General features: G+C 38.9%; 1 protein-coding gene across 1 annotated transcript; it reads right to left on the minus strand.

Annotated features, from left to right (window-relative positions):
• Window positions 1-4,474: 4,474 nt before the first annotated feature.
• On the minus strand, window positions 4,475-11,655 carry LOC104626708 (UV radiation resistance-associated gene protein-like; the record flags this gene model as incomplete). The annotated part of the gene is made up of 6 exons (XM_010294699.1): window positions 4,475-4,640; window positions 6,741-6,801; window positions 7,385-7,472; window positions 7,939-8,023; window positions 8,994-9,120; window positions 11,475-11,655. Coding segments are annotated over 6 exons (708 nt in total), but the record flags the coding sequence as incomplete, so codon positions are not given.
• Window positions 11,656-12,968: the final 1,313 nt, after the last annotated feature.

The following is a 12,968-nucleotide window of genomic DNA, read 5'->3' on the forward strand; positions in this document are numbered from 1 at the left end:
ACCTAACAGGGAAATAAGAGTTCTTGAAAATCTTTTAAAAGACACACTATGAATGAGAGTGCAAAAATACAACAGAAATAATTGCTCTGAATGTGCGTTACACCTGTCCAGACACACATAGGGTACCAGAAAGGTAATTAAACTCCAAAGAATGTTCTTTTTCTTAGGGGAGTATACATATTTCCAAGCTGTCTAAGGTGATTTCACTAAATGAGTATTCTGTTCTTAAATATTCAGCTGGCGGGTTATAGAAGTGTCATGTGAAGTTTCAATTATAAAAAGTAGCAGCTGAGCACAGCTTTGAGTCAGATATGCCAAAAGGCTCCCAAACAGATGGCATGAGCGTGCCTTACTGTACTCACTCTAGAACTAACAAGGAGACCGATATGGTTTCAAAAGATTCAGTAGAAATTCAGAAAAATGTAGAAATTTACTTTGCGAGATGTTTAGCATGTATCAGCATCGAAAGAAAACTGAAGACTACATACAAAAATACTACAACAGTAGCAACACCAACACAGGCAGTTTCACAAAATATGTCTCACTCCAGACATAACAATCCTTATTTTGCTCTAAACTGGAAGCTATTCTTTATTTAAAAATCTGGGAGCAGGCTAAAAGCAGCATTAAATGTAGGGCTTGACAGCATCAGAACATATCATAGTTTAATCTCAGCATTCTTAATATGTTTCTGAGGACATGATGAAGTGCCAGGTTTCAGTTCTGCAAGAACAGTGCCAAGGAATTTAGGTGGTTTATTCAAAAGCATGTTTGTCACTGGAGAGAGGAACATGCTGCTGTCCTAAGTAGCTTAAATTTGGGAGTTATATATCCATCATTTGCTCTGAAATCTCTCAGATTCCAGAACTTCTGAGGCATTGGTAGTCTTTCTTCCTACATATTCAATGCACCCTGAAGATGTTGAAACGTGTGTTCCACAGGGCTCAGCACTGCAGCCAGCTCTGTTCAATAACTTACCAAATATCTGGACGAGGGATCGAGTGCTCCCTCAGTCAGTTTGCAGGGGACACCAAGCTGTGTGGGAGCGCTGATCTGCTGAGGGCAGGAGGGCTCTGCAGAGGGATCTGGACAGGCTGGATCGATGGGCCCAGGCCAACTGCATGAGGTTCAACAAGGCTCAGCGCTGGGTCATGACCCAAGTACAGAACAACCCCATGCAACACTCCAGGCTTGGGGAGGAGTGGCTGGAGAGCTGCCCGGCAGAAAAGGACCTGGAGTCATTGGTCAGAAGCTGGCTGAATGGGCCAGCAGTGTGCCCAGGTGGCCAAGAAGGCCAACAGCATCCTGGCCTGTATCAGCACTAGTGTGGCTAGCAAGAGCAGGGAGGTCATCATGCCCCTGTACTGGGCACTGGTGAGGCCGCACCTAGAATCCTGTGTTCAGTGTTGGGCCCCTCACTACAAGAAGGACATTGAGGTGCTGGAGTGTGTCCAGAGAAGGGCAATGAAGCTGGTGAGGGGTCTGGAGCACAAGTCTGATGCGGAACAACTGAGGGAACTGGGGTTGTTCAGTCTGAAGAAGAGGAGGCTGAGGGGAAACCTTATCGCTCTCTACAACTACCTGAAAGGGGGTTGTGGTGAGGTGGGGGTTGGTCTCTTCTCCCAAGTAACGAATGAAACGGCCTCAAGTTCCGCCAGGGGAGGTTTAGACTGGATATTAGGAAAAATGTCTTCACCAAAACGGTTGTCAAGCATTGGAACAGGCTGCCCAGGGAAGTGGTAGAGTCACCATCCCTGCGGGGATTTAAAATCCATGTAGATGTGGCACTTAGGGATGTGGTTTAGTGGTGGACTTGGCAGTGCTGGGTTAATGGTTGGACTTGATGATCTTAAAGGTCTTTTCCAACCTAAATGTTTCTATGATGGTCCTATGGTGGTCCTATGAAATGGACCACCAAAGAAGTGCCTTAATGAGACATTTAGTGAAAATTATATTCTTGTCTTAGCTTTTTGGTTCAGGAAGTCATACAACTAGATTCATGGGAGAAAACTTACAGCCTTTTAGTAGTATCAAAATGATTTTATGGAATACAAGAAGGGAGCAGTTATTGAATCGGTTATAAACACTAATATCTTTACAATTACAAAGCTGACCATATATTGTATGCCACTGCCAGGTATTCTATACCTCATTATACTTTCAGTAATGTGGCCAGACACAAGTGCTAAGTCCTCACCACAGCCTCCTACTTCTTTTGTACACTCTTAAGTTCCAACATGACAGTAACTGGGGCAGACAAAATTGGATACTTCTACAAGAACCTTGAGATTAAGTGACGTGGATCATCCAAGCAAACAAATCTGAAGCCGATAAAGTATTTCCCAAATGTAACTTACATTCTGAAAGCTCTAAAAATATTTAACCTGCTTATTACACGGGCTTTAAAAAGCTGGTAAAGGAACTTAAAAGTGGAGTAACACATTTGTACAGTATAACATTAAAAACAAACACATGTACTTCTGAAATTGCTTTTAAGTGAAAACATTAGATATTCCCCCAATGCACCATTTTTAGGAGCTCTTAATATGGATCTCAGGGCAACCCTGCAGTCCAGGAGAAAAAAAAAAACTGCAAAGCCAAGTAAAATGTTTAAGCTAGTCAATAATCATGATGCTATGTGTTATTATAAAGACTGAGTACAGAGAAAACCTCACTGTAATTACTCAACAGTTTATACTGGAGTTTGAAAACCTGGTAAAGGACAGGTCACTGAAATAAAGAAATTTATAATGCATGTTAATCACTATGTTAAATTCAGTTAGGAGCAGGTGAGAAACATGAGCTATTAATTTAGAAAGAAAACTGCAAGTTAAAACAGTTGAGGTTTTCTATAGCAACTGAAGTCCTTTGAGAGTCAGTAGGATTGACTCTCCAATAGCTGGGAAGAGATCATTCAGGCAGGAGCTAATCCTGAAACAATCTTGCAGAACACAGGTAAATGGCCCAACAGGGATTCATATACTTAGCTAAACTTTCTCCTTTTCAGAAATCTATTGTGAAATAAAGTATTAAGTCATGAGAGTTTGGAAGGCTATAGCCTGAAGGACTAAACCTTGCAATCTCTCTCAGACAACAGGAAATTGGTTTAATCTTTATACACCCACACACAGGCAGCTCTGCTCCTCAGAAATTAGTTTTCCAGATATAAATGTTCCAGTTTGCTACCCTTCTGAAAGTGATGTACAGGAAGGAGTATCATCATATGCTTAGAGAACTAAACTGAAGCAAAACAGATTAATGTGCTGTTAAGTTACCCAGGAAGTGTTTGGACACATTATTAAAATGGTATCAAAATTAATTTGCAAGACATAATTACTCTAGTCATATTTTATTGTGTCAAAACAGGAAGACCTCAGTGAGTTTAACTCTTGAGGCAAGTTACCTCTGCTGTCCTGCCAAAAGTTACTGAGCTTTAAAAAGAAATCAGACACTTCCAAGCATCCCAGTCCTCTCAACTATGCACAGTAAGACCCTTCCGTCTTGATTTGGACTACCAGGAATTATAATACTTTGATTGCACACTTCCAAAGAGAAGAAATTTTTTTTTTTTTTTTTTTTTTTTACAGGCTTCATGTTAATAGAGACAGCCACTTTCCACAATTCATTTCACCTCAGCCATGTCCTTTGCTCCTTTTTCAATCCCTGCATATGGAAAAACAAAGTTACTGGTGCTGCAAGCCCGACTTTGCAGCCGTCCATACATGCACAGAATCAGAGCAGAGCAGCTGGTCAGTGTTGCATTCCTTTGAGTTTTGCGGTTGCAGGCTACAAAGTGAGGTTTAACCAATAATTGCTGCTATTTTCATACTAGAGCACGCAGGTGCAAAGACAGTGGGGCAAAATGCAGGAGAAGGCATTCAGAAAGTGGATTTGAGGACAGCAAAATAGTTTCGTAGTAGCACAATAACAACAACAGTGTAGACACATGTTGAAAGACAATGGTTACAGACCAGATTAAAAACTCTTAATTAAATATTAAGTTGATTTATAGTAGATAACAGTTTATAGTGCTCTTTTTCAATTGGTTAAAATCCCCTGCATTAAAGCAAGCTATTTATTTTCTCATGTTTATCAACCACTACTCCAATACTGACAGCAACTCCTCAGTAAGCTACACTTGCTATCTGCAGTTTATTCTCATAGCCAGCAGCAAAACACAAAAGGCAAGTTTTCCAATCAGCAGCCAAAACATATATAAGACACATTATTTAAATTTTTCTACCATTATTAGAAGCCTCATCAATGGTATATGCCTGCCAACAGATCTAGAATGACAGAGCTGGACTAGCTACTCTATTACATTATAGAATTCCAACATGAGAAACTCAAACTGTCCCATGGCTGCTGAAAGCAGTAACTTCAAACTCTGTGTCACTTCGGACTATCCAAAACTGTTCAAGGCTTTTTTTGTTGTTTTGAAGAAAGCACCTAAGCATTTTTACAACATACTTACTCTCGCTCTTTCTCCGTCAGTTTGTCATTGATATTATCTTTGATTGTAGACCGGGAGCCCTTGTGTATTATAGGATACCTGAGTGGCACTTGTAAGAAGTAGGATATCATTGAAACCAAGTGAGCTGTGTAGCCCAGGGCAACAGCAATGCTTCCATCATCTTTTGCTGTCAATAATAAAAAAAATACCATTATTTAATCAATTGGATCTCACTGCAGGCTCAGCACAAGTTCACCCTTACTGCTTAGAGAATGATATAATTAATGAAGCTAGCAGAAGTTATAATTTAAGAATAGATGCATGTCTGAAACAAATTTAGACTGCTTCACGACTGTTTGCAGTTCACTACTTGCCTCTTTCATTAAAGGGCAATGTAAAATGGGTGATGGCTTGTTCTCCTTTCAATTTTACACTTTCAAAGCTAAAAGTCACTCTTCTCAACATTTGGCTGGGTGGAGGAGAGTAAAGAAGAGATGGGAAAAGTGAAACAAAATTCCCAAGACAAAATTCAAGTCTTAAACTTTCTGGTTTTCTTTAGACGTAGCGGACATGTACAACTGAGGTCAGGGAAAAGCTGCATTCCTCCATAACTTTATTCATTAGTAAGATCAGTTGAAGAGACATTGACCCCAGGGCATGAACTCTGTTATCTGCCAATAGCTGGAAGAACTTAGATTAACTCATTATTTTAAACTATCATTTTCAATTTGACATTTCAGGTTTTAACCTTAAAGCTTCACTTGCCCGGACTACACACAGGTCTTGCGATTCAAATTACATCCTTTAGCTATGTAAGGGCTTTTACTTTCTGTTTTGCTCTATTTTTCTTCTAAGCAAACACACCAATACAAACAACATAAAAGAGTCATCCCTTCTGAGGCACAAACATCAGCTAAACACAGGACTTTCTAAGAAAGCTTATAACGATGTTCAACGACAACTATGAAATCATACTGAGCTCTATTAGACCACAACAAAACATAAGGATTTAAAAGTTACACTCCTTTCAAAAAGGATTTTGTAAAGTGTTCAACATTTGCAGCAAAACCTGCTTTTTAGGGAATTAATTTTTTTTGATCCTTCAGATGCCTGATTCTTTTTTTAATTATTATTATCAACTAAGAGTTTGAAATAAGATACATGCCAGACAGCTGGTTTTCAAATTTAACCACATATTTCACTAAGTTAAATGCTTAGTAGTTCTTCCTCATAATACATTATTTCTAGAGACTTTGATACAGAATTAGTATTTTTTTTGGTAAGGATTTAATACCAGTAATGGGCTGAAAGATGCACACCACTGATTTCTCAATAATTAGCAAACTGAGTTCATTACCACATTTAGCGCAATTAGAAAAACAAAGCAAAAGACTGGTTTTTGTCATACTGACAAATCAATTTCTTTCAAAGATTATTCCTCCGTTATTATAGCATCCAATATACATGTTGTTAGCACATGCTAATACCTATGGGATGGCTTTAAAGAGTTTGACAGCTGACTGCGGTTTTTGCCCAAGAAACCACACGCCTTACAGACCGAGCAAGTATTGGGAGTGAGAAATTCTCTAGGGGATTTTAATGAAGTTCCAATTCATGTCAAACACTTGTAGATTAATGCATGTGGTTACCTGTACAACTGTTATACAGCCAGGCTTATTACATACACTTTCTTCCGCAGTAGGATGACTGTAGACAGCCAAAGTAGAAGCTGACTTCTAAAACACTCCACACAGTCAAGCAGCTTTAAAGTCTTCCTTATGCAAGATATTTATTTGGTAAGTTCACCAACAACTACAGCAAACTGTATGGGGATGGGGATTCGTGCACCTTGCCTCATCGAGATTTATGGACTGAAAAGCCACAATGGGATTTTAGGTCAGACACAAGTATTTTCCAGAATCACTAAGTTTGGTAGGCACCTCTGGAAATGACGTGGTCCTAGTCCCCTGCTCAGAGAAGGGTCAGCTACAGCAGGTTGCCAGGGCTGTGTCCAGTTGGGTTTTGAGCATCCCCAAGGATGGAGACTCCACAGCCTCTCCGGGTAACCTGTTCCAGCATTTCAATATTGCATCTTAGAAAACAGAGTCAACAGTAACTTCCTTTGTACTAGCTAGGAAGTAGGAATAAATAATGCATCAGTTCTCTTCTAGTCTAGACCTTTCCAGTCAGAAATGTGGATCCTAAGCCAATGCTATCAGTTTACTTAATTTTATGAAGTTCAGAAGCAGTGTCAACTGTAACAACTGAATTAAGAATATCCAGCTACCTTGAAAGTCTTCAGAATTAGGAAGCTTGACTCCACAAACAAAGTAATCCTTTTGATCATTCTGTAAGTTTAAAAATCAACAATGGAAAGTGAGAATGGAACAATAACATCCAGAAAACAGAAATCTTCACAAAATCCAATGACAACAAACCATTTTTGTAAAGAAAAAACTAAATATTCAATGAAACCCAGAGTGACTTTGACATAGTGTTTTAGTCCACATTTCATATAGTTCAGAAATAAATGTAACTTTTTTAAAGAAGGAAGAGCTTCATCTTAATCAATTTATTATATAAATGCTTTTGGAGCTCAATATTTTGTCATCTGTTTATGTGCACTCTGTTAAAGTGCAGCTAGCCTACTGTCAGAGTTACTTTATATAATTGTAAACAAAATGGAAAGTATCCATTAAATTACAGCTATAGCTATTCTACTTTCATAGTGGAGACTATTTGAGAGATGTTGGCATAAGTCCCCTCCCTGGGAGGTTTGCAATGTAAGGACCAAATCCAAGAAAAAGCTGGAAAAAACAGCATGAGTGAAGAGCAAGTTTCATCATGAATAAAACATGATATTTGCTTGAAGTGTAATAAATAGAAAGTTCATTTCATATCAAGCAGATTTTTAGAACAGTAAAAACATACCAGATCAATAGGGTAGATATAGGATAGCTCCGACAGCAATTGCTTGCATCGAATAGTCTGCTGGGCATTTGTCTTCAAAAACAGTTCTCTTTGGGGAAAGAGATCCCAAAAACATTAGTTTCTTCAACAGCTTTAAGTAAAGTTATCAAGGCCCTCGTATCCCTTCTGCATCTTCCCAAGTATCACCTCCCCTTCTCAAAAAAGCTAGGTAATTCCAGAAAGATAATTACAGAAGACTAAGTTAACTTTCAATTGTACTTCATATTGTAGGCATGTTTTGACCATGACAATAAGTATTGCAAAGCTGTGTTTCACCTAAACAGACCTGAAAGTCCTATCGTAGTCTGCACATGCAACCAAGCACGTTTGCTTTTCTCCTAGATTTGCCATTGCTAATTATCACTTTAGATGTCTACAAATTGTAGCAGAAATGGCTTAACAGAAGTTTCAGGGTGACATTAGGAAGAGTTTGGTGCCATAAGACCCACTTCAAATGCCCTAATCTCAGGTCTGTATTTCCTTTCCAATAGCAGAAAAAGCACAGGTCCTTTTACCTCTTAGCAGTGCATTCCTTTCTTAATTCATGCAGGGATTCGTTATGCTCTTGAAGTTTCTGGTATTCAGTCTCAAATGCATTTTCTAAACAACATGCGGAATCAGGAAAAAAATTAGTATCAAACAGTTTCTTAGTTATCTGAAGTTTTAGAATTAGATACTGACACAAATGCTGGCAATAACCCCCCATTTACTCTTACATGCCCATTTTCCAAGTTATGCTGCCAAACTGGGGAATGACAGTGCAGGAGAAACACAAGTCTTCACACATGATACACCATTCACCAGCCAAATACAATCAACAAAACCTCATTCGCCTTTAACACCTGTTCCCCTCATGTCCACAATAGTGGAGTAAGTCAGTTAAGGCATCTCAATACCTGCAGAACGAGAATTAAGTAAATGGCAAAAACCTCATTTTCAGTAGTGACTAATTATTTTAGATTCAGCTAGGTATTGAAGGGGAAAAAAAAAAAGATCCTGCAATGAGATCAGGTATCTGTCTAGCTTGGTCTCTGGTGAGCTCCAGAGAAACAGTGATATAGCATTTTACTATAGGACACTTTCCCAGTAAAACAAAACACCAAGAAGATTGAGCATTTCACCTTTCACTTGCATTGTAAGCTAAGAGGGATTTTTGTCTTCTAACACTTAAAATGAGATCCTAAACACAGGTATAATGACATCCCTCATGACATTATACCATGACTCCATCAAGCCACTGTTTACTGCATTACATTGCAGCGCTTCTGATTTTCTCATAAAATTTAATTAAAGACAGACTTAAGATTGCTTTAGAGAGGTGTCATAGTAAGAAGTTGTTTAGAGACAAGATACCAGAAACTGTTGTCCAGAATTCAGTATAACACAGATGGTGGAAAGATTATATCTGGCTGTAAACTTCAGATAAAGAAAAGCACAAACATTAGAGCCAGACCAAAAAAAACCAAAATCACCTTCATTTTGGTCATCATGATCAAAAGCTAGGCTACTACTCTGCTGATCAGCAGGTTATAAATATCTGCAATAGAAGCAGTAATGATTCTACACTTACCTCTGTCATGCAAAGTGTTTTTCTCCTTATGCAACAAGGCTACTTCTTGACCAAGGGCCTTCTTCTGCCTCTCTAGTTCATTACGTAGCACCAGGATCTTCAACTGTAAACATTCACTCTCCTTTTTCTATCGGAAGAAAAATAGATTAAAAAAATAAAAATTAAAAGTTTTTCTGCACGCAAGCAGTTCCATAAAAGGGGTGATAGAAGGGAAGAGAAAAATAGTCTGGCAGACACTAGTCTTGTCCTAAGGGCTGAGCTCATACATTACAACAGGCAATAGATTACCAAAGACCCTAATCATTTTGCTGCTTTGAAAGGAGAGAAACCCAGCTGTGTCCCACAGCACTTGTTCCTCCTGTGGGATCCATCTCCTCTCCTGTGATGCAACCTGGCCCAGGGCAGAAATTAAGAGAGGAAGGAGGGGTGGGAGGAAGCTTCCGCAGGACAAGTACGTAGAGACTAACAGCAGAGTGCTAGCAGCATGATGAGCATTCATTCCCTGGCAAAGGGTTCAGCAACAAGAGGGAAGATGAGCAATGAGGAGTCTATACTAAATTGAGGCAGGGAGCTGGAAAAGGGTTGGAAATGTCTGAGCTGCACTATTAGATCCAATTCCCAGCTTCAGGGTGAGGAGAAAAAAAAAAGGGACACAAAAGGAACGAACACATAGCAGGGAGCAGATTATGTCATTACACACAATTATATTTGAAGGATTCCTTCTTTAAAAGTGTTAGGATTTGTCCTGTACCTACTCTAAACCTATTCCTGTTTTTAAAAAGAATCTGTTTTTAGTTCAATGCAACATCTTCACTAAGAAATTGTGCTGCCACGTGCTTAGTGAAGCAGAATTTTCTATTATAAGAAATGGTGGGTTTTGTTGTTGTTTTGGGGTTTTTGGGTTGGTTTTTGGTTGTTTTGGGTTTTTTGGGGGGGGTGTTTTTTTTAAGGAAGCAACATCTACCATGTTGATTAGATACTTGTTGAAAGTAACTGGAGACAGATTCAAAATGTAAGAGAGTAATACATCCCTTCAGTTCAATCACACCCCTGATAGAGTTTAAAACTTGAAGGGGCAGACATACTTGCAAGCAAGTCTTGTGCAAGTACTACAAGACACCGTCACTTTGTACAACTGCGCCAGCTTTCACTTTTTCAAGCAGTTAATGGAGATGTTTCTTCAACACTAGCTGCCTGAAAAAGTCAGTTCTTGCTGAACTCTTCCACTTCAAGTTTGCTTCAATTACATATGTATGCTCAGCCTTCTGGTTCAAGACTGCAGCAGGAAACATGACTCAATATTGAGGAATGAAACTATAATTTACACATTTACAAAGGAAGCCCAACAAAAGTTTCCACTATTGAACAAAGGACAAGAAAAATAGGCAATAATTTCCTTGTACCATAGACTATGGTTGCTAAGAAGTTGCATATCATCGTCATTTTTTGTTTTAGTGTTATTCATATAGTTTTGCTCACACATGATTATCAACGAAAAGCTGTTGCACGGAGGGAGAAAGATATCCATAACTGCAAAAAAGATGGTTAGAAACTTTTTAATAGCCAAGATCCCAACAGAAGGCAAAGAACCTCTGGGTTGGAGTCACTCACAGGAGATGTTATGTTGTCCCTTGAGGGAACTGACTTCTTTGCTTCTTTATCTACAATGCAACCCTGTAATTAGAGTGGGTAAACAAACTCCCATTTTTCCATTTTGTCAAACCCTTAAACCAGTTTGACACTTTTGGAAATTAAGTGAGTACTCTCAACCCAGAACCCACCTTACAGAAATAAAATAGCTTCACATCACGAGTTTGCCCTTTCCTACACAAGGCACCAGACACATGCCAGTGAGTACCAATATAATGAAGTCACCACGAGCCACACTTGTTCTGTCATTGCTTTGAACTGAGCTCAGCCTTTCTGGGCAAAAAGTGGAAACTAGCACCAGTACATTTTTCTGGAAAGGGGAAAAGGACAGGCAAAACAAACTGTCAAAAGCTATTCCAAGATCTAATATAATTCCTGCTTAAAATTAACGTGTCACTTGAGTGACAGCTTTTGCATGAATTCTGTTCACCCAAAGGGAGTAGGGGTGCAAGAAGATACAGCCAGTAGACTCACCTCACTAAACCCACCACAGGATCCTGTCAAGATTTATCTAAATCATTAAAGGTTTGGTTTTCCTGATAAACCTCTTTCATGCACTGTGCAATATTTATGCTTTTATAGTATAAAAGCAATTATACAAAATAAAAGTAAACATAGGATAAGTAATCTATCAATCCATCCGAGTAACACACATCAATCTAAAATCCATTACGTTACACTTCGCAGATGAGTTCCTATCTGAAGTGACAGGTTTAAATAAAGATTTCACATTCAAGTGTTAAATAAAAAAAAAAAACAACCTTACGGTCAAGACACCAGCCAGATGCTTCAGCAAGCCTGCAGAATACAGTTTTAAATAATCAAACTTACCAGTTCATTGCTTGTAGATGTACATCTCAGCTTTTCTTCAATCTCCCTTCCTATCTTCTGAACAGTTACCTGAGTCTGTTTAATTGCACACTGAGCTCTGTGAAGCCTGTAAGGAGAAGAGAAAGTTACAGCTGTACTAAGGGTTCCCCACACATCTCCCAATGATGAATGCACCAGCCACCTCAAAACCAGCAGCAGTAATATGAATCCAGATTGTCACCTTCTATTTTGAAATAAAACATTAAAAGAGGAATCATGACTTGCACAGTTATATGAATGAGTATCCAAAGCAAACGAGGAAGTCTCTAAATTCGATCAACTACCAAATGTCCTTTTCATTTGTTAAATTCAATAGATGCCAATAAGGCAAAGCTGTAGGTAAGAGAGCAGGTAATTATAGGGATCTCTGCTACAATTAATTTATAATACTGTTAACATCAAGACAGATACACACATGACAATTACCGTGAGCATTGTTAACTTTCAAAAAATTCAAGTATCCTTTAGATAACACACAGCTACCCAGGCCAAGAGCACAAACTACCCTTTAGTATCTCCAAGTATGCCATGGGCCCTTCGGTAAGAAAAACACTGGTTTCTTAATTGACTCATGTTCGAAGCGTGAAAAGATGATGATCATGATGTGTTTCTGATCATTAGTTCTGGCTTCAGGGTGAAGAGGGAAAAACAATTATTTGCCGTATTTATTAAAAAAAAGAATCAGGCAGAGGAAAGCAATGGCAAAAACAGGTCTAAGAAAGGCATTAACATCTTAAAATTAACATGAGTAGAAGTTAACGTATTTTTTAGGAAAAATGAGAGTTGGTCGGCAGACATAGACTATGTCTTTAAAGGCATGCAAACCCAGGCTTACTTTTCCCATTCATAATTTCACCTCTAATGGCTTCTCCCTTTGTAAGGATAATATTCAGGCAGCCTTACTGCTGGGATAAGCACTTAACCAAAGCCTAGTCAGAACAGCAAAAGCATAGTCAGATAATCTACTGTATGACATTAGTGCTTTGCCAGGCAAACATAACAAAAAGACCAAGCTCGTTTCAATGCACACTTTAATGACCACCTCCGCTTTGCCAAAATTAAAAATCTCTGCCTCTTCATAGCAATGTTTAATTTTACTAAAGCAAGGCTACAAATTTGCTGTGAGCAAGGACCAAAGCACTAGAGCATATAGAAAAGCCTGCTCAGCTCCTTCCTTTCATGTTCTCTAATCTCTTCCAGATTTATAAGCAATTGAGGCATTTCTATTTAAAGGTTTTGGTTAACCATTTTTAACGGCCTGTATGCAGCTAGACCAAGACAACCAGGCTACATGCTTCAGGTATGAGTAACCACAAAGCGTTAATCCTTGTCCTACCATCTCCCCTCAGCATCCCATCTCAAGTCAACAGCACACGATACATACTGGTTAATCGGTGTGAGGACAGTGCCTGAAACACCTAGCCCAGCAAACAAATCCACCGAGGAGATTATACA

The sequence above is a fragment of the Phaethon lepturus genome, unplaced genomic scaffold (assembly GCF_000687285.1).
Source record: "Phaethon lepturus isolate BGI_N335 unplaced genomic scaffold, ASM68728v1 scaffold2959, whole genome shotgun sequence".
Lineage (NCBI taxonomy): Eukaryota > Metazoa > Chordata > Aves > Phaethontiformes > Phaethontidae > Phaethon > Phaethon lepturus.